This window comes from Ammodytes marinus, assembly GCF_949987685.1.
Source record: "Ammodytes marinus genome assembly, chromosome: 4".
In the NCBI taxonomy this organism is placed as follows: domain Eukaryota; kingdom Metazoa; phylum Chordata; class Actinopteri; order Uranoscopiformes; family Ammodytidae; genus Ammodytes; species Ammodytes marinus.
Window position 1 is genome coordinate 6,410,252 of NC_137233.1, and position 20,224 is coordinate 6,430,475.

The window sequence follows — 20,224 nt, forward strand, 5'->3', positions numbered from 1 at the left end:
TTCATTCCTCTTAAATGCGTTTATAGTTTTGTACTTTACAGATATTCAAAAGCTACCAATGCAGTTTTTTGAGATTAAACGTCTATCACAACAAGGCTTATTTAAAAAAATATAGGGCCGGTTTCACAGACATGGATTTAGCCTAGTCCTGGACTAAATGGAATTTTGAATGGAGATTGTCCATTGAAAGTACAATTTAGTCCAGAACTAGGCTTAATCCATGTCTGTGAAACCGGCCCATACAGTATATGAAAAGAAAGAAAGAAACAAAAGTTCCGTTCCTATGGTTCCTACACGGGGTAAATAAAACAGTCGCACCACTTCCGGTGTGGTACGCCTGCGAAATCTGTCCTCCACCGGTGCGTCTCGTGTGAAGTGCTTGAATGTGGCGCGCGGTGCTTCGTTTAACAAAAATCTCCTTTAAAATAAACTCAAGCCAACCTGCTAGTCTATCACGGCTGCTTAGTCCACACGCTAACTGCCGGTGTTTATTGTCCGTGGACTTAACACGCATTGAACCGCGATACATGTCCAGCAAAGCAAAGAGAAGTCGCCCTGACAACATGACTGTTATAAAGATTGGAACCCACAACGGATCATTCCATTGTGACGAAGTGCTCGCGTGCTTCTTCCTCCGCCAGCTGCCCGAGTACAAGGTGGGTCCATCTTTTAGATATAGTCTGTCTATGTTATTGGGGGTCTCTGCATTGTTTCATTAATGGCTGCCTGCTGATAAATTGCAGTTTTTTTTCTACGTCTAACCATGTTGATAAAGCTGCAAATTAAATGCGTTCGTTCTGTTTGCATCGGCTGATTTTTCTTTCTATTTTGTTATTTGTTTATTTGTTGTCACAGCTCCCTTGTAATGTAATGAATCTCCAGATGGGGGCGCTGCCGTACCGAAAGATAATAGTTGTATTCTAGACCAGAATTTCTAGTGAAATCATACGTTTGACTTTTTAGGAGAAAATGCCACATCAAAAAGGAACACCATATAAAGACCTTTTTTTTTAAAATAAACATTCCCCTGTTTAGAAATATGACTTTTTAAAGTGATTTCTCTGTGCACTGAGAAAACAAAGTTGCATTCATTTCATATTCCTTGAACTAAATAAAGTTTAAAAAAAAATGAAGTCAGCGGTTAAGAAGTGAACCTATCCATTATTTAGGCTACTCAGTATTTGTCTCTTTTATTGAAATGTTATAGCAACAAACCTTGATGAGGCCTGTGCACAAATCCATATATCATTTATTTCCCAAAAAAATCAAGATGCTTGATGATCACATATGTCCTAACTTTTCTATTCTCTCTATCTCTATTCATCCCAGGATGCTGAGATCGTCCGGACCAGGGACCCGGCTAAGCTGGCAGAGTGTGACATCGTGGTAGACGTGGGAGGAGAGTTTGACCCAAAGAGGCATCGCTATGACCACCATCAGAGGTACCACTTTGGCAGTGACAGAGCTGCTGCAAAGAAATCAAGTTTATTTAGTATATTTGGATCTCAATGGGAATTTATGAATATTCAGGGTTCGTACAGATGCTTGAAAGTCTGGAAAATGCTTGATTTTCAATCGAGTGTTTTCAAGGTTTGAAATGTGCTTGAAATCTGAACACTGTGCTGGAAAATGCTGGATTTTCTCTTTATTGACCAGTGTCGTAATTCATCAAATTCTTTCATTTTTTTATTCTGTAAATTAAAAAAAAAATCTGTCGCAATGTTTTCTTCGCCGCCGTCTTGTATGCACCGGTATGCACGAGTGCAGTTGCTCCCCGTGTTTTCTTTCCTGGGACACGCGCCACACCTGGCGATCGCTCCAGGAATTATCCAGAACCACGAGTCGCTGCTCATGGACCTATTGCTCCCGATACTTCCATATCAGATATCCGTTTCCATTTGGTTATGACGAGGCCCTAATAACCGACAGGCATAGGCTACTGTACGGTCTGCTTTAAGTACCTCCAGCTGTACACAATGGGGGAATCGGCACTTAGAGTTCCTGCCAAAGGTAAATCAGTTGAGAATTTTTTTTCGTTAAAACGTATCGGACTATGTCACTCTGGTTGACTGTTCAATCATGTTCTTCTTTGCAAGTTACACCAAATCCCGAGTTTGTATGTGTAATTGACTTGTTGATACAAATAAATAGCATGCTAAATTGATGCTCAACACCGTTAGCAATTAGCTGACCAGCTAGTTTTCAATAATGTATTGCTCCAAATTCATGTTGTTAGCTAGATAACGTAAGCTTGGGGGTTACTTCATTGTAACGTGATGTTACACTCATGCGAGGAAATTGAGACCTCCGCGAACGTTTGGAGACAGTTTAGAGACTCCCTCGCGACTGCAGTCTCCAACTTGTCGCAAACTGTCGCAGCCCAGTGAGATACGGGCTTAACAGACATGAGTGCCGTGACTTCCTCTTTCTGAACGCGCATTAACGTTATACTTTGATGTGCACTGTGCATTCGAAGCGTGAGGCGAGCCCCCTCCCTGCACCTTCTCTATGTGTGTTGATAGCGTGCCAAGTTTCCGCTGATAAGAATTGTGTCCCCGCCGGCCGGTGAGCGCGCAATCGCGCATGCATCAAACATATTAACGCTTCAATTTCACTCAAGTAAATTCAGAAGTTCTTCGGATCGTTTTGTACATTATTTTTGGTACATTTGTTTGAAAATTAGGTTTGCAAAGTTATTAATGGCTCATCCGCCAATAAAAATGCTTTTATTCTTCTGTGTAATTAACTGTATCCTATGTATTGCACATTTATAGCACTTTTCATAACACAAATTAAGGTAGCATAGAGGAGGGAGCCTACTAAAATAAAATATCTGGGTTGGTCCCCAGATGTTTTTATTTTAGTAGGTTGGTTTGCATTGGTGTTGAACTGTTCCCTACTTGTTTTCTTCTTTGAATAAAGCCTAATGCTGCTAGTAAAATACCACCAGCCACTCAACCCTCAATAGTAGACATGATATAGAATAATTACCTTTATTACAGTTTAACCAAATGTTTTAACAATAGGCTACAGGAGATATTTGAAAGCACTACACATGCATTGTAGGCTATTCAATTCAATTTGTGTCAGCGGAACCGTGAATGTTCTCCTTTTTTTCATTAAAATGAATGCAGAAAAGGCACACATTGCTTCATAAAAATTCACCAGAATGCAGGAAATTAAGTGTTTAATGCTCAAAGATTTTTGGGGGGGACCCCCAGACCTCCACTTCTAATGTGTCCACACCCAATGTTTACTTAAAACTTGTCCTACGACTTTGCAATTCATGAATTAGTTTATTTTAATAAGATTTTTGATGTTTTATCACATTTTCCAATTGTCTTTATTTCTGATTTATTATAAACAATATGTAAACTTGCAGGACACTAGCAAAAATAATTGGCTGGGAGAGAGGACACTGCAGCAGCACTGATATAGAGTGACAATATGCTCCATCTCATGTGATATTGCTCAAGTATAGTCATGTTGTTATTAACCTGATAGATGGTCATTTTTGGCATATGAACTAAACTGATAAAGGTCTCCTTAGGGCCATACTGCAATTTGGTGATTGTCCATACACATTATATTATGAACACTCCCATTTTACAGATAAGGCAATGTATGAAATCATAAGCATTTATTTATATACTGTATATATTTAAAGCTTCGGCTTCCTTGAAAAAGTTGACATTGTATCTTGAAAGTGCTGGAAAAGTGCTTGAATTTTACTCTTAAAAAGCTGTACGAACCCTGAATATTATGTATCCATTAACCTTCTGAGGGTCACCCCTCAATTGATCTTTTGAGGATAAATAAAGGAAAATGAAAAATGTTTTATGAAAACAACAGGGGATGTGAAGGATATGAAAGTAAGAGGCAAGATCAAGGCGCATACTGCATGCTAACTAGATTATTTTTATGGCCAGATGTAGTATGTAGAGTTATGTAGAGTAGAAAAAAGAAAGAGTTTGGGATTTGGAACACAGGGTAAGTTATTGCATGAATCACCAAGGAATAGAGTTTTATGTTTTGCTGCTACATTTTCAGACAAAGTTACTTCCAAATAATTGCCTTCTCCCAAAATCCCATCACGGTTCAGAAGTCTGGTCAGCCCAGTGTCCAAATGATAATCAGAGATAGCGTTTATGACCACGGTGATAAATACAGTTCAAGGCTCTCTTCCTAGCAGGTGGTAATTAGTGTCCCTTTAATTGAACACCCCCCACCCCCCACAGACACACACGCCACTGTTTGTTCACGAGGCACAGGGGCTGCCATGACAGTTTCAGGAGCAGCGGGAGAATGAGGCTGTCACTCACAGGTGTGTGGATAGGGGCAATATGGCTGCAATGGCGGGGATGGATGTAAGTGGGGCTAGGCAACGGAGCTACAATAGAACAATAAGTCCTCATTTCAAAAGCTCTTTTATCAAATACGTGTCGGTGGACAGATGAAGTTGCCAGCAATTAGCAATACATCACAGTAGGAATTGTAAAAGAAAATCATCACATGTATTTAAGGAGTAGACAGCTCTTAACAAAATGCTTAAACTGTTTCTGGTTTGTGACAATTCACCTTGTGGTAATGAAATGCTAGTTTACCTGGAGGAGCAGCCATCTTTGATTTCACACAAACAATTTATCGGCTTCTCTGTTGTAAGCATTTCTTTTGCAGCCGTTCTCCATTTCACTGCTGTCACTTTCCCTCTCGCTCATTCACTCCCATCTCCCGATAATCACCAGAGAAATGCCTCAGCTAGGCCAATTAGCCGTCTCTAATTGCTGTGATTACCCCCTGTTTCCCTAGCACGTCACTCATTCATTTTACGGTCTGTTTTCCGCTGTGCTGCGGCCTAAGCATCCTAATTAAGCCTGAATTAAATGACCAGTGGTGGCCGGGTGCCGGAGCCCACCCATCTCAGCACGAGAGACCTCCGCTGGCTTTTATTTATGTGATTTCACATGCTTACAAACACGCCCGAGCATGCTCACTCTCTGTGCTCAATGCACTCTCTCTGTAGCTGAACAGATTTATGGATTTCAAGTCATTTTTTATTGAAGTCTGGAAACCCAATAATGTACACAATGCATCTAGATGCTGCCCATGTTTTATTGTACAGGCCAGTTGATTGAGTGCTGGAGATCATATGCCCATAGACTACTCGGTTTTCTGTTTTTAGCATTGGTATAATCGGATGTTTATTTCATTTGTCTGTTAGAAACGTGGCTGTTGTTGCTCAGAGTTTTCTCATCTTTTTATTTATTTTTGAAAATGAGTGCAGAGTTGTTTCTTCACTGGTAAATCTGTTCAGATGGGAATAGGTTTTTGATTAGTTCTGTCATCTGGCAGCATCTGGGGGTTGGAGCAAAGTTTAGACCTTGTGTTAACAAAACACAACCAAATGCTACCAATGCAAAATACAGCCAGGGGGGAGACTGCACACAACCTAGTGGGGCATAAGTGATCATTGAGAGGGATTGCTTTTGTATGACTATACTTTAAAAAAATAAATATCCTGATAAGCATGCCTTTTAACACACACATACATGTTTGCATTTTTACTGGATAGATGACTAAATAATGATAATGATCAACATTGATAATGTGATGCTGATCGACTAATCTCTACAGCTTATGACATTTAATATAACTCTTATTACTGTAAAATGTAATTGATTATTTGTGTTGGATGAGAGCAGATGCATTCCACTTTAACATCTTTCATTCACGTTACACTTTTTTAACTGTTGATCTTGTCAGAAATGAAACAGCTATTTCCCCTAAGAAATCATTGCTTGCAGCTTCTCCAATTTGAGAATTTTGATCTATAATAAGAAAAAATGTGTTTTAGTCCCAGCCCTCCCTAGTTTAATTTGATTCTGAAAAGGCTCCCATGTGTTTTACCAGTTACAGTTTTGGGCCCAAGTAAGGATCCATAAAAAAAAAAATCGCTTTTCGGGGGGTGGTCACGGTTTAGTCGTTAGAGCCCCCCTCCCCTCCCCAATAGAGGCTCAGCCCTCAGAAGCAGCAGACCACGGGTACTAATCAGGCCAGTGGTCGTTCTCTGCATGTCATTCCCCTCTCTGCCCCATTTCACCTCTGGCTCTCCAAACTGTCTAATAAAAGCATAAAATGCCCAAAATTTTATAATCTTAAAAGAAAAAAGAAAAACGCTTTTCACCCATTGCAAATAGAATATTGTATATGTGTTTAAAAGGCCATTCCTGTGTGTGTAGCAGTGAGCTAACACATATCTCCCCTCTGTCCAGGACCTTTGCAGAGAGCTTCCACAGCCTGTGTCCAGAGAAGCCCTGGGTGACTAAGCTGAGCTCGGCCGGTCTGGTTTACCTGCACTTCGGCCGTCGGCTGCTGGCTCAGCTCACACAGCTGAAGGAGGACGACCGACATGTGGAACAGCTCTTTAACAAGGTGAGGTTTTTTGCTAAAGATTTATTTTTTTGAATTTTTCTGCTTTTATTAGACAGTTTGGAGAGACATGTGAAATGGGGCATTGAGGGTAATGACGTGCAGAGAAAGACCACGGGCCGGATTCTAACCCGTGGTCTGCTGTGAAGAGGACTGAGTCTCTATTGGGGGTAGGGGTGTGAACGTTTACAAAAATGTCTAACCGTGTACACAACGGAATTTTTTTCATGTACACGGTTAACCGTGACGTCATTGTCTTCGCGCGCCCGCCGTCCTGTAGGAGCGCGCACACACACACATACGCGTTCGTTCGCCTGTAAACACACAGTTGAAATGAACTACGCTCGTTTACACACCTCTTATAATAGGTCCATGGCACAAACACAAACACACACACACACGTTCGCCTGACATGTGCGCCGTCATTATCGCGCTTCATTCATTTCCTGATTAATATAGCCTATCGCTTTCTACATGTCCACGTTCATGCAGGTTGAACAGGTGTTATAAAGTTCGGGCTACTTACGAGCTTAGTTCACGTCACCGTTTTAAACGGTTTTCGTTATCTTTCATCACTCTTCCGTGGCTGTGAGTCGAGCACCGGCACAGCGACTCCCCGTGTGTGTGTGTGTGTGTGTGTGCCGATACACACTCACACAGACACACACTCGCCGAGGGACAGACCGATTCGGCAGACTAGCTTTTATCATCCCCAATTAGTTTAGGCCTACTAGTGATGTAAAATCAATAAATGCGTGTCTCCAGAACATATTTAAAAACTTTGAAAAAAAGAAAATTTTAAATTTGAAGATTTTTTTTTTAAACGGTTTTCGTTTATTGATTTTTCCTAAACGGTTATGATTTACTAAACGGTTACACGTGTACACGTGCACACCCCTAATTGGGGGGCACTCTAACCACTACACCACTACACGAGTGCTCCCCTAAGACTGATTTATTACAGGCAGTCCACCATTGTGTTTTATTCACAACAAAAACACTTGGAAAAAAAAATTAGACTGTTTCAGAAATATTTAAAAGTTCCTCGTAGCTAATTTAAGTTTTGAAGATGGAGTGAAGAAAAGTGTCTTGTGTGATGACAGTTATCGTTTTTATCACTGTTTGATAACCTCTGCCATCATGAGGTCAGCTCAGCAGGTGTTGCTGGATGTCCCTAGTGCAGACTAAGGGCAAAAGGTGACAGAGCTTTTGCTGTGGCTGCTCCCAATCTCTGGAACAGCCTTCCCCTGAGTCTGAGAACTGCCCAGTCTATTGACCAGTTTAAAACATCACTTTTTTGCTTTGGCTTTTAACACAATTTATTTTTTATTTTTTTGCTGTGTCTCTTAGGCCTATTTGTTTAGTATTGTATTGTTGTAAAGCACTTTGGTCAACTAATGTTGTTTTTTAAATGTGTTATATAAATCAATCTGACTTTGACTTTGTCTCTCTCCTAGCTGTATGAGAGCTTTGTGGAGGAGGTGGACGCTGTAGACAACGGGATCTCCCAGTATGAAGGCGAGGCGCGCTACTCTGTCTCCACCGGGCTCAGTGCTCGCGTGGGACACCTCAACCCACGCTGGAACAGCAAGAGTCAGGACACCGAGGTGAGACATGGCAGGAGGGACAAAGGGCTTTTCACACACTTAGCACATTGGGCTATTTTTTTTTCCAACATTGTATTGATTGATTTTTAACAATTTTTCACATACAAAGTCTTCCACATTAATCAGCAAGTTTATACCATACATTAGCACCAAGGTGTAGGACATCACAAAAAAGATAAAAGATAATAATATCACAAATACAATAACGAGCAAATAAAAAAAAAACTTGAGAACACCTGGAACAAAATGTTAGACTAAACTATGTTTGTAGACAAAACTGTGGGCCCTGCTGCTGTAAAAAATTACAGTGAAAAACGGTAACCTTTTTAGGAAGCTTTCTAACTTCTAACAGTGTTTCAGGGATCCTGTTTTCATGTGAGGAAAGTTTGTTTAATCATTTATGAGAATATAACATGCAGCATGATGGAGGATGACTTTCTGATAAGCGTCATTAAACATAATTTCTCATTAATAAGCTGGAGAGGTGCCCAGACCCTGGGTTTAAGTATATGCGTGGCATCAGTCGTTAACACCATCTCTATGCAACACCACAGTGGTCTAGAAAAGTAGCAAATGCCCCGCTGTACTTTGGTTCACAACATACACAGCTTGAATACTACTGAGATAGTGTGTAGCATTTATCCATGGGGCTGTTTGTGCCCCTCCAGCATTACAAAATACAAATGACAAATTACATCAATGCAAATTTAATCAAAAAAGAAAACGATAAAACAATATCTAATGAATGACTCTGGGAACCTTTCCAGTGGAGGACCAGCTAACCTTCAACATTGCATCATGGATTAGCCCTGGCCTGAAGTCCTTTAAGTCCCTTTGGTTTCATGCTTTAATATTTAATAGAAGGCTGTTCAGCAGTTGTTTAAAAAAAAAATGTATACAAGGGACTTACCCTTGTTTTAAAAAACGGGCTTTTAGCTATTTAATTGAATAATGTTCCCACACAATGAACAACTTACTATGAAAAAGAGTAGAAGGGTTTAGGCATAAATGCAATGCAGTGTTCACTGTTCAGAAATTGATAGAGCTGTGCAGATTAAAAAAACAACAGGAGCCCAGAAAGCAAATCACATGCTAGACTATCGCAGGAGGGGAACACCACCTGTTTCCTCTCTCCTCTCTAACTCCTATGAGACATCTGCCTCCTGGCTTTGCATATGATATGTATGTATGTATAATATGTCACACATTATACCAGAAAACTTTCATCATTGGAGGCTGTCTCAGTGGAGTAGCTTGCCCATTTGTTTTTTTTCACGTTTCACTTCACATGATTATAATTGTAGTCCTTCTTGTCTTGGCACTTTCCATCAATCTCCCCCCACCAACTCCAACAGTCTGTGAGCGATCAGACAGCGGGGAAAAGATTTGGATTGAAAAATGAACCTGATGGAGGAAGAACTCGGTGAACTCTCAACAGTAGCTGTTTGAAAAATCTAATGGATATTCATCTCATCCCATTCACCTCCATCCCCCTAAATCCAATGCATGCAAATCGACTTCTGCTTGATGAACTGTGCAAATTAAGTTAGTTAGTTATGTCCCCTCTCGAGTTTTCCATTTTGGAGAGGTTCAGAGCACAGGGTCAGCCCTCCTACAGCACCCCTGGAGCATTTGGGGGTTAAGTGTCTTGCTCAAGGACACAATGGTAGAGATGGTTGGCACCGTAGATGTAATACCAGCCAGCTATTAAAAAACCATCCTCCTTTCTACATAACATCAAATGATATCAATAGTTTTTTTTCCATATTTCACACAAGTATGTCATGTGTGTGTGCACATGTTTTTACCAGGAAGGGTTCCGAAAGGCTCTGAAGATGGTTGGGGAGGAGTTCCTGGACCGACTAGAGTTCTACCAGTCGTCATGGCTGCCAGCTCGCACAGTGGTGGAGAAGGCAGTGAAGGAGAGGCATCAGGTACAAGACGCTGTTTGGGTTTTATTTTTCTGTCCTTTTTACTGTTTTCTTGTAGAACATTTTAACTCTGATCCTGAAAACATTCACTTCTAAAGCTGTCAATATTTGAATTCAGCATATTAAAAAAATCATATACAAGTGCAACCAATAAAATGGTTAAAGGTGCTCCGAGGAACTTTCAGTTTGTCTTCCTTCTTGCACCCCCTTTGGACAAAAGCGGTAGTGTTTTTACTTTGCCTGCTGTTGTTCCTGGGTGAGCGTACCCATGGGCATTAAGAAGGCATTAAGAAAAACTATAAGAAAATAGCTTTCTTTGCACTGATAGCCTCTTTTGCTGTTACATGTAATTTATGATCATCGGAGAATTTTTTTGACTGTTTCAGAATCATTTAAACGTTTCTTGAAGTAGCTTTAATGTGTATAATTCATTAGCAGCCATGGGGTTACTCTGTTAACTGGTCAGACCTAACTTCCTGGTTATCTCCACGTTGCCAGGCCGACCCCAGTGGTGAGGTGTTGGTGTTCTCTCAGGGCGGCTGTCCCTGGAAGGAGCATCTCTTCTCTCTGGAGAAAGAGCTCCAGGTGGAGACGCCCATCAAGTTTGTCCTCTACCCCGACCAGAACGCACAGTGGAGGGTCCAGTGTGTCCCCGCCGGCCTCAACACCTTCAACAACAGGTGAGCTTTTTTTTTAAGATGATCTTTTTGGTATTTTCAAGCTTTATTAGATAGAACAGAGTTGAAATGGGGGGAGAGAGAGAGAGAGAGAGGGATGACCTGCAGTAAAGGTGCACAGGTCGGATTTGAACCCGCGAACACTGCAACGAAGGCCGGAGCCAATATGGTACGCGCTGTATCCACTACGACACCGGAGCGCCCTGAACAGGTGATTTTTTTTTTGTCGACTTAAAACTAAGTACATTTTTAGTTGGATTTTTTAAATTAAAGATGCAGTGTGTAATATCTGAATATCTAGTGGCATCTAATGGTGAAAGTTCTAGAATGCAACACCTAAAACACACTCATGAATATTATATTCCGTTTCGACCAAGTCTGTTCTGAAAGATGGCAATACATTCTACACACTGCATCCTTTAAAAGTCATCCTATAAAAACTGTGACTGTTGCCATGGAGACAGTTTTAAATGGCCCCGCCCACACTGTCCTTAAAGTGTAACTGAACCCTTTTACTTGTTTTTTGAGATAGAAGCTGAATTAAATCACTATGTTGTTAAGGAACACTTATATGCTGGTGTTAACATTGAAAAAAAATTGCAATATGTTAAATATCGGCAATTTAAGAAATGTTTTGTATTGTAAATCATTTTAGAACTTTACTAAGATTTGAAAAAAACTTTTTTCCATCGGGTTCGAAAAATGACGTACTACTGTACTTTTGGTACAGTAGTACGTCATCACGTCGCCGCAAAGCCGGTCACGCTCTTCACAGGTCCATGGCTGATCCATGAGCTACTACTGTTATACCATCCCTCCAAGGATGTTATTTCGGGGGTTAACACACTTCACTTCTATCGGCAGTGTGTCTGCATTATCTCACACTGTATAACACACACACACGGACCCGGACTTGTTCATTACTTCACTTGATTGACACACGCTACCGCTCGCACGCACGCACGCACACACACACACAGACTGCCCCTCGTTCACTTGCGCTACTCGGTCTCCTAACACTACGATAGAAACACCTGCCAACAATTTAGAATAAGAAAGTCCTCCACCACAGACGACCCATCTGTGTGGCATATGAGCTCACTGTGTAGCGACAGTGCCGTTAGACTTTGTGTCACTCGATATTTCAATGAAGTCATGTCATTCAGATCTTCCTGAGTGATAGCTAGCAGCTAGCCCGCCTCCTTTACAGACACCGTGCGGCCCCCTCCCTCCCGAAAGTCGGCCGGCTGATGTCGGAATGTTTACAAACAAAGGTTCTCAAACGGAATTCAGAATCCATGGTCTGAAAGCATTTTTAAAAATCGTGCAGTAGCTCAAACAGGGGGTTCAGTTACCCTTTAAGTTTTATAATATTTATGAACATTCATTTTCAATCAGATTTTTAGCTTATTTAGACACACAGCTTTGATATAATATTTTTTTTAAAAGCTTTTTCAGACCAGGTTACCAGAGGCTTTAAACACTAGTCAAAAACAGTGACAGGCAAAGCCGCGTGTAGTGTATCTTTATGCTTTCATGCTTATTGGACCATTTGACAACTACTTACCGGTGGGGTTGAAATTTCATCTGGTAAGAATGAAACTAACTCCTGTGTGGATTGAATGACCCGTTTGGAGGATGAAAATGATTCTTCAATTAAGACAGACAGGTTTTGTTTTCACATTGCTCTCGCCTCTAAGGAATTACAAGGATGTAAACACAGCCATCACCTCAATAGAGACACCTGGGTCCCTTTTCCTTACCCACCACGCTCACTCACATGTTTTCTTTTCTTTATTTTCCTAATGTTAACTACGCCCTCTGCTCCAAATACAAACATGTACAATACATGATGCATTGGCAACTTGACAGATGCTTTTAATTACGGTTACCTACTTGAATTATTATTTTTTTCTTCCTAAAAAAGTATTTGAATAAATGAGAAATTCAGGCTCTATTGAACAATAGAGCCTCTTTAATTAAATACACAACATTGTTTACTCAAGACCCCTTGTAATATAAATAGGATTCAGGCAACTCAGTGACACGCACACATGACGCACCTGCATCACTGTCTACATTTACATGCACAGCAATATCCCGATTTTAGCCCGTTATGACTCGGACCATGGCATGTTAACAGCTGCTCAAAATTAGGTCGAATAATATTAAGAGTACGCCAAAATCGCATCAAGACATGTGGATTACTCCCATCTTGTTTAATACACCATAATCGCACTAAATAGTCTGGAGTGTTCATAGCATTTTCATCAGTTTGCGATCGTGCATTTTTTAATTTATTAAAAAAAAAATTAAACCTTTTATTTATACAGGTAAATCCCAATTGAGACCAGAGACTCTTTTTCAAGGGAGACCTGTTCCCATTCCCACGTTACCATTCACACACACATTCATAAAGCAGCGATAGCAGGCTATTGGGAGCAATTTAACCATATCCTGGTTTTTCGGCTGCTAAATTAGCATGTGTAAACCCCAATACGTCCTAATGACATCAGTGTACGTCACCAGTTTATTCACAAAATGCTGATTAACATGTAAAAGGTGATGTACTCATAGCTGCTGCACATTTAAACACCTTATTAGGAATCTTCATCTCTCAAACCGTCAGGCCCAGCACTTAAAGCAATGACACTTGAGTTGGTCTCGTCTCCCTCTACATAATTAAAAGAACAACCACCAGACAAAGACTGTTTATGTGCATTTTCTCAGATGATTAAAATGTCTGTTTTCCCGTTGCCCCTGGAGAGGGACATTGTTTACTGGAGGAGCCTCTTGCCCGTTTTCCCCCCCACCCTGTCGCACACCGCTGCTCTAACAACGTCATCAGCATCCCCACTGGACTCCTGTTGTCGTGATGTGTTGCTTGACTGCTGCCCTAAATCCCAGCATGCAACACACACGTGATCACTGTGGAGCCGATAGAACGTTCTCCGGGACTTATCCTGCCTTTCTGTGGAGATAGTCTTCTCTTCTAGATCTTTGGTCCTTCTGTTCGGTTCTCTTCCTCCCAGGCTTGATGACTTGTGAGGCTTAATATTGATCGGTGCTTTCCCCTGCAGTAGCAGTGAGTCTTCATTATGGGCACTTAAGCCCCAGTGATTAAGCTTCGTTAGTGCTTTTCACAGCCAGAGAGATGGACAGCCGTTGTTGCCTAAGGATGGGTTCCGATAGCCTGGTCCCATTTTTGGCTCAGAATTCCCCGGTCAGAGAAAATACCCTGAAGTTGAAATTCAAATCTTTTAACTCTGCATGTCATTCCACTCTCTGCCCCATTTCACCATCTTTCAGTCGACTTACTTGTGTTACTGATTTTATAAAAGCTGTAAATATTTTAGTTTTGTTCATTCGTAGTTCAAAGACATTAGATTCTGAAACAAATTATAAATTGGCCTTTACACTAATCCAACTCAATGAAATGACACCACCATATTGTCTGACATCGTCACTACTATTAGTTATCTCCCCCGCGAGCAAAAAAAGCATGCCGAGGGTGTTTATTACTGCGACTCTTACTTGATGTATTCATCCCAAATGGCCACCTGGATTTTAAAGAGCAATTTCCCCCTAACGTTACATGCAGATTCATCTCGAGGTAAAAAGTTTAATAGAAAATGGAATGGTTTATATAGAAGGCAGCTTCTTTAACAAGTGTCGAAAAAGATCATTTAGTTTTGCAGCTGTGACCAATTTTCTCAGTCCATGGTTGAAGGCTTCCTGAGGATACACTTTTAAGTCCATGAAAAAAAAAACCCTCACTCGTATATAAGAAAAAAGAAAAAATGTGTGCAAATGTCCTTTTAAACTTTTCTTAAAAGCAAAGAGCAGTACCAAAGTAGGGAAATGGTCACAGTATGTAGTCTGTGAAGATAATAATAATCTTTATTTGTATAGCAACCTTCATACATATAATGCAGAGTGCATAAAATAAAGATAATACAGAACGAAACACGTTCATCACAGGCAAGAAACTATAGAGAAAAAGATCAAATAAAAAGTAATAAGATGTGAGTTAATGCAATGCAGGCTACGCTTGAGTAGACTGTATGTTAGTGCAACCTGTCGTGTCTCTACGGGGAGAAGGGGGAGTCTTCTCGTTATAATATAAAACAGATTGTCTTTTTGCTCTATATATAAATCAAATACACTCATGAAGCCATACCTCATGCTGTGCCTTGAAACCTCACACTCACAGTGGACGGTCTATGAAGCCATAGTCTTGTGTGTGGCCTCCCGATGGTGTGTGACGTTATACTTGGTTTGACTCATCTCATTATTGAAACACTGTTGGTTTGCTCAAAGACACAGAATGAGGCTGGGATAGCTTTTTGATTCAGGCCTGATCTGAACAGTGGCTACCCTGTGCTATGCTCTTGGCTTTTCCATTACTAGTGTTTCCTTTTTAAATCTCTCTCTCTCTCTCTCTCTCTCTCTCTCTCTCTCTCTCTCTCTCTCTCTCTCTGTCTCTCTCTCTCTCACACATACAGACTGTCGCTGTCTTATACTCACCTTCTTCACTTCCATAACCTTTATTCTTATCTGTGCTGCTTTCTTCTCTTAAATCCTATCCCCCTCCCCTCCTCTGCCTTATCCCTCCTCTCCCCTTTATGTCTCTCTCTGTGCTTTGCTCTTGGCTTTTCCATTACTAGTGTTTCCTTTCTGTGTTCTCTCTCTCTCTCTCTCTCTCTCTCTCTCTCTCTCTCTCTCTCTCTCTCTCTCTCTCTCTCTCTCTCTCTCTCTCTCACACACACACACACTTATTCTCTCTCACACACACACACACACTTATTCTCTCACACACACACATTTATACTCTCACACACACAGACTGTCGCTGTCTTATACTCACCTTCTTCACTTCCATAACCTTTATTCTTATCTGTGTTGCTTTCTTCTCTTAAATCCTATCCCCCTCCTCTGCCTTATGTCTCTCTCTTTCCACACGCTTTTACTGTAAAGGGCCAGTCACCTGTTAGTGGTCACGGATCACTTCAAATATCTCTACATAGATAATGTATATCTATATATCTATCCCTAAATATCTATGTTCTAATGCAAACATGGCGGCCGGTTGGCGTGGAGCTACATGACAACGGCTTGTGAGACGGATGAACAACACATCTCCAGATGGCTCTAGCCGGCTTCCTCCCCAGTGGGCGAGAGGGGTGTTGTTATCACCTGTGTGTCACTGCCAGTGCACCTGGAGCAGGCAGGGGGGGGGGGTTCTATTTTTATCAGCAGCACTTTCTAAGGAAATGTGAGCCTAAGAGAGGAGTGGAAGCAGTCTTTCCTTGTGTGAGTGTATTAGGATATACTGAAGTCTTGAAAGCAGCGAAGTATACTGTACATAACTTTAGGTCACAAGTCTTTCTTTCTTTCTTTCTTTCTTTCTTTCTTTCTTTCTTTCTTTCTTTCTTTCTTTCTTTCTTTCTTTCTTTCTTTCTTTCTTTCTTTCTTTCTTTCTTTCTTTCTTTCTTTCTTTCTTTCTTTCTTTCTTTCTTTCTTTCTTTTTCCATTGTCTGAAATGTCGGCAGTAGTGAAATCACCAATACCTGTCCGTACCCAACAAAGGCTCTGTAAAACGGTATATTGCAAGCTCTAGCTTTTGCTTAACATACCCTTTGTTTACATTCCTATATTTTCCTTTTGGCAAAAAAAGATTTTGACAACAAGGACTTCCTCCAGAATCACTGACTCCACCTTTTTAATGGCCTGTTAATCTTGAGATTTTTTCTTCATCTTTTCTTTTGCATAATCAGGCACTCATTACCAGTTTCGGTCTCCGTTATGCCAAAGTAATGGTCTTGGGAAGTAAATGAGCTAATTGCGGGCTTATTGTAAGATCGTTCATCTTGAGAAATGGTAGCTCCCTAGCCTGTCATAAAAGTAGTCATCCCCCCCCTCCTACTCCCTTTCCCTCATTACCAGCTCTGTTGACCTTTCCTCGTGAGCTACTTTTTCCAGCCGTAACGTGGAGCTATCGATTGGTTGATTCATTTAACAGGGATTAGGGGTTTGTCATGCTCTTCTCCCCAGGTTGTCCTATGGGAGTCTTAATAAGTATAAGGGTCGTGCAGGCTTGGAGATAATAGCCAGGAGATCTATACTCGTTTCAGTGCACATGTAACATGTAGAATCGTTTGACAATACGGTCCACTTTTGTACATGTGTGAAGCTCCTCGCTCTCATACTACTACAGTGTTAGAAGACGTTATACAGGAAGGCCTTAAAGGGATAGTTCAGAATTTTTGAAGTGGGGTTGCATAGTGACTGTGTTACCTTATGGAGATAGTGGTCATCAGCACAGTCATTTTAAGGAGATGTCGCTGTAGCAGAAGTCAGCTTTGTACTGTTGCAGAGGGGGCCAGAAGAAAAATTGTTTTTATAACTCCATAAGGTATCAGACTTACTATGCCTAAGTACCCCAAAGCACCCCACTTTAAATATTCAAAGGGAAGTGTAATGTCCTTGGGGGGGGGACACACTTCAAAATCAGGAATTTGAGATAACACTTTATCCATTTCAAAGCGTGTCCGTCACACTGTCACTTCTTCTTTCTGACATTTCGACTGTACAGCTCCATAATTCATAATCAGGCCATGAGACAGAGAGGAAGAGGAGCCCCAGCCTCTTAGCATAACATTGTTGTGCTTCTAATGGAAAATCTGACGCTTCTGTCAGATTTTAAGACGGTTTTTTGAAGACATTCTGAAGTCTATTCCAGAAACAGCGGAAGGGCGAGAGTAGAGGGATGAATTGATGAATCAGAATGAAACGTCTGCGGTCAGACATAATGGAAGTTAAGAACCCCATCAGGGCAGAGAATGACACACATTCACACTGAAGAGAATTTTTAGCGAGGTGTTTTGAACGATGTGCCAGGCTGCCAGTGCATGCTCCATCCAGTGCAGCAGGTGCTAAATGAACTGCTCTACATTTTTATGAATTTCTCTTTATCGAGACCGGCCCAATCTTCCCCCCACTTTAGGAAATTGCCTGGTGACTTCCAGTGCCATCCTATGTCTTTCCAGCCACTGTGCCAATCTCCATTTTTTATTTTTTTAGCAATACTGGAGAAGAATGAAGCCGACTTTTATTGGTCTACTTCCTGGGGCTGATTGAAGTGCTAGGATTACTGCTGTTAAACTTTGATGGCAGCATCAAAGCATCATGTCCCCCTCCCCCCGTCTTCCCAATCTTTAAAAGAGTGAAAAGAGTATTTTGTGAAATAGATGAAGGAAATCATTATCACCGTTTTAATTCAAATCGAAATGTCTTCGAAATGTGTTATTTGAGCTGCAGCCTGGCCACCATTTTCATTATCCATTATTTTGCTGTTTAATGAATGGATCATATACAATTTCCCTGGAATTCAAGGTGACATTTCCCTTCCTCAGTTTGTCCAACTAACAGTCCAAAATCTAAAAAATCTTCAGTTAACTATCATATAAGTCACAGAAAAGAAGCAAGCCCTCCATGTTTGAGAAGCTGCAACCAGCGAGTGTTTGGTTATATTTTCTTGAACTCAGACGTTTGATCAATTAACTAATAGATCTTATTGTTCCAGCTTTATTTTGCTTCATTCTGTACTTTTTAATAATTCTTTTGTCAGCGTTTCTCATCAGTCCAGAACTAGTTTTATTATTGCTGCTTTTTCTCTGGTCGGGGAAATGCACAGTGTGTTTTTGCGATAAGCGCTGAGTCAACAGGAAGTGAGCAGCTGAACAGAGTGTAAGCCAACCCCTTGTCCCATCTGTCTCTCCTTCCCGTCCCAGGCTGTCTCTGCTGGAGGAGTGGCGCGGTGTCCGTGATGACGCGCTGTCGGAGCTCAGCGGGATCAAGGACTGTATCTTCGTCCACGCAGGAGGCTTCATCGGCGGGAACAAGACCCGGGAGGGAGCCCTGGAGATGGCCCGGAGGACCCTGCAGGCCGCAGCCAAGTCCGCTGCAAACGGAAGCAGCTGAAAGGGTTACCGCTATAGGGCAGCCCCCCCTAATAGAGCATTATGTTCTTTTAGAGAGGATGGCAAGAATTTCAAATGTTAGTTTGCTAGATTGGAGCTTGTTGAATCATGTTATTGACGCAAGTTGTTATTCTTCCCTCTCTGCTTGTTGTTATACATGTGTGTGTTCTGTTGTTCATTTACAATAAAAGACTATTTGGATTAATATTCTGGATTTGATTTCATTTTAGCATTAGGTGAAATTCAGCTGATTCTGCTCATATCTTCCCCCCCCCCCCCCCCCCCCCACTGTTGGCTTAACAGAACAACTAATTTTATGCTTTGATTAGACAGTAAGGAGAGACAGATGAAATGGAGCAGAGAGGGGAATGACATGCAGAGAACGGCCAGGGGCTGGATTCCAACCCGTGGTCTGTTGCTTCTGAGGACTGAGCCTCTATGGGGGAGCTCTAACCACTACACCACGAGCGCACCCTCCCCCCATCCCCCCCTTTCAACAGAGCAACTCAAACGTCTTCAAAGTCTGTGACTACAATGGTCTTTACCTTTTCAAGAGGTCTATTTCTATAGAGACCTGGACATTGGTTCAGCCTTTCGTTTCCAGCACGCTGACATTAACTGTGGGACTACAAAGAGATGCAGAGGCTACTTCCGCTCGCTCAGACATCAAAGCGTCAATAACTAGACCTGATTAATTCAGAAACATTTCGTAGCGCCACAAAGAGTCGCTTCTTTTGGCAGCCAGTGTCATGGCGAGGTTACCCGGGCCGCGGTGGCATAAGCCGGTATAGGCCACTGCACCATTTTCACTTTTAAATGTGAATCACACACATTTTCTCCTGAAGAATTTATAACACGATTCTTCCATACGATTCATGTTTTTTTTCAACACTTTGACACCCTTAAACAAAGAATGTAAAGTAACAGCTTTAGAAGATATACTACTATACTGTAAATAAATCAAACCTAGCAGCACCCACTGTATCTGTAGCTTCTTGGTTTAAAAACACGGGTTCAACATGTTGAGGAGAAATACTGGCACCTTACAACATCTTGTGACTTGTTTGCGTTAAATGATACATTAACGGCTTGTTTTGGTTTTACATTGCGTAGATAATTGTCATTTAATATAGCAGCTGGAATTGTTCCCAAGCTAACACGGAACAATCAGTGTGACTTCAATGCACCGGGGGAATATAAGAGAGAGAACCCCCATCATTTAGAAATGACATCTCAAAGATAATATGAATCAAAATCACAATTCTTTTTTTATAGAGCAATTAATTGTGCAGCCCTGTGAACCGTAGGCCTACAGTCAATTTCACTGCAAGGAAGTTGGTGGATGTGCCTTGAATTTTCTCATTAATTCTTCAGTTTTTTTTCTCAACCTGTACCTACTGCTCCCTTATCCCAAGGCGGCCCCCAGTCTGATAATGTATTGCTCTATTATTCCATTGCTGGGCATTTTATTTCTATCAGTGCCTGTGTCATTGTGCAAATGCCCCCCGCCGTGAACAAATAATTCATGTAGCTGGTAATGTCCCTCAGCTGCTAATCATTGGTTGTGTTCAGTGTGTGCTGACTGTTAATGCTTTACT

General features: G+C 41.3%; 1 protein-coding gene across 1 annotated transcript; it reads left to right on the top strand.

Annotated features, from left to right (window-relative positions):
- Positions 1–341: 341 nt before the first annotated feature.
- On the top strand, positions 342–18,831 carry myg1 (myg1 exonuclease). Its single transcript, XM_080026211.1, has 7 exons — positions 342–656; positions 1,330–1,442; positions 6,273–6,432; positions 7,887–8,036; positions 9,848–9,970; positions 10,466–10,647; positions 18,438–18,831. The coding sequence occupies exons 1-7, from the start codon at positions 384–386 to the stop codon at positions 18,625–18,627; spliced, it is 1,191 nt and encodes a 396-aa protein (XP_079882337.1). The 5' UTR covers positions 342–383; the 3' UTR covers positions 18,628–18,831.
- Positions 18,832–20,224: the final 1,393 nt, after the last annotated feature.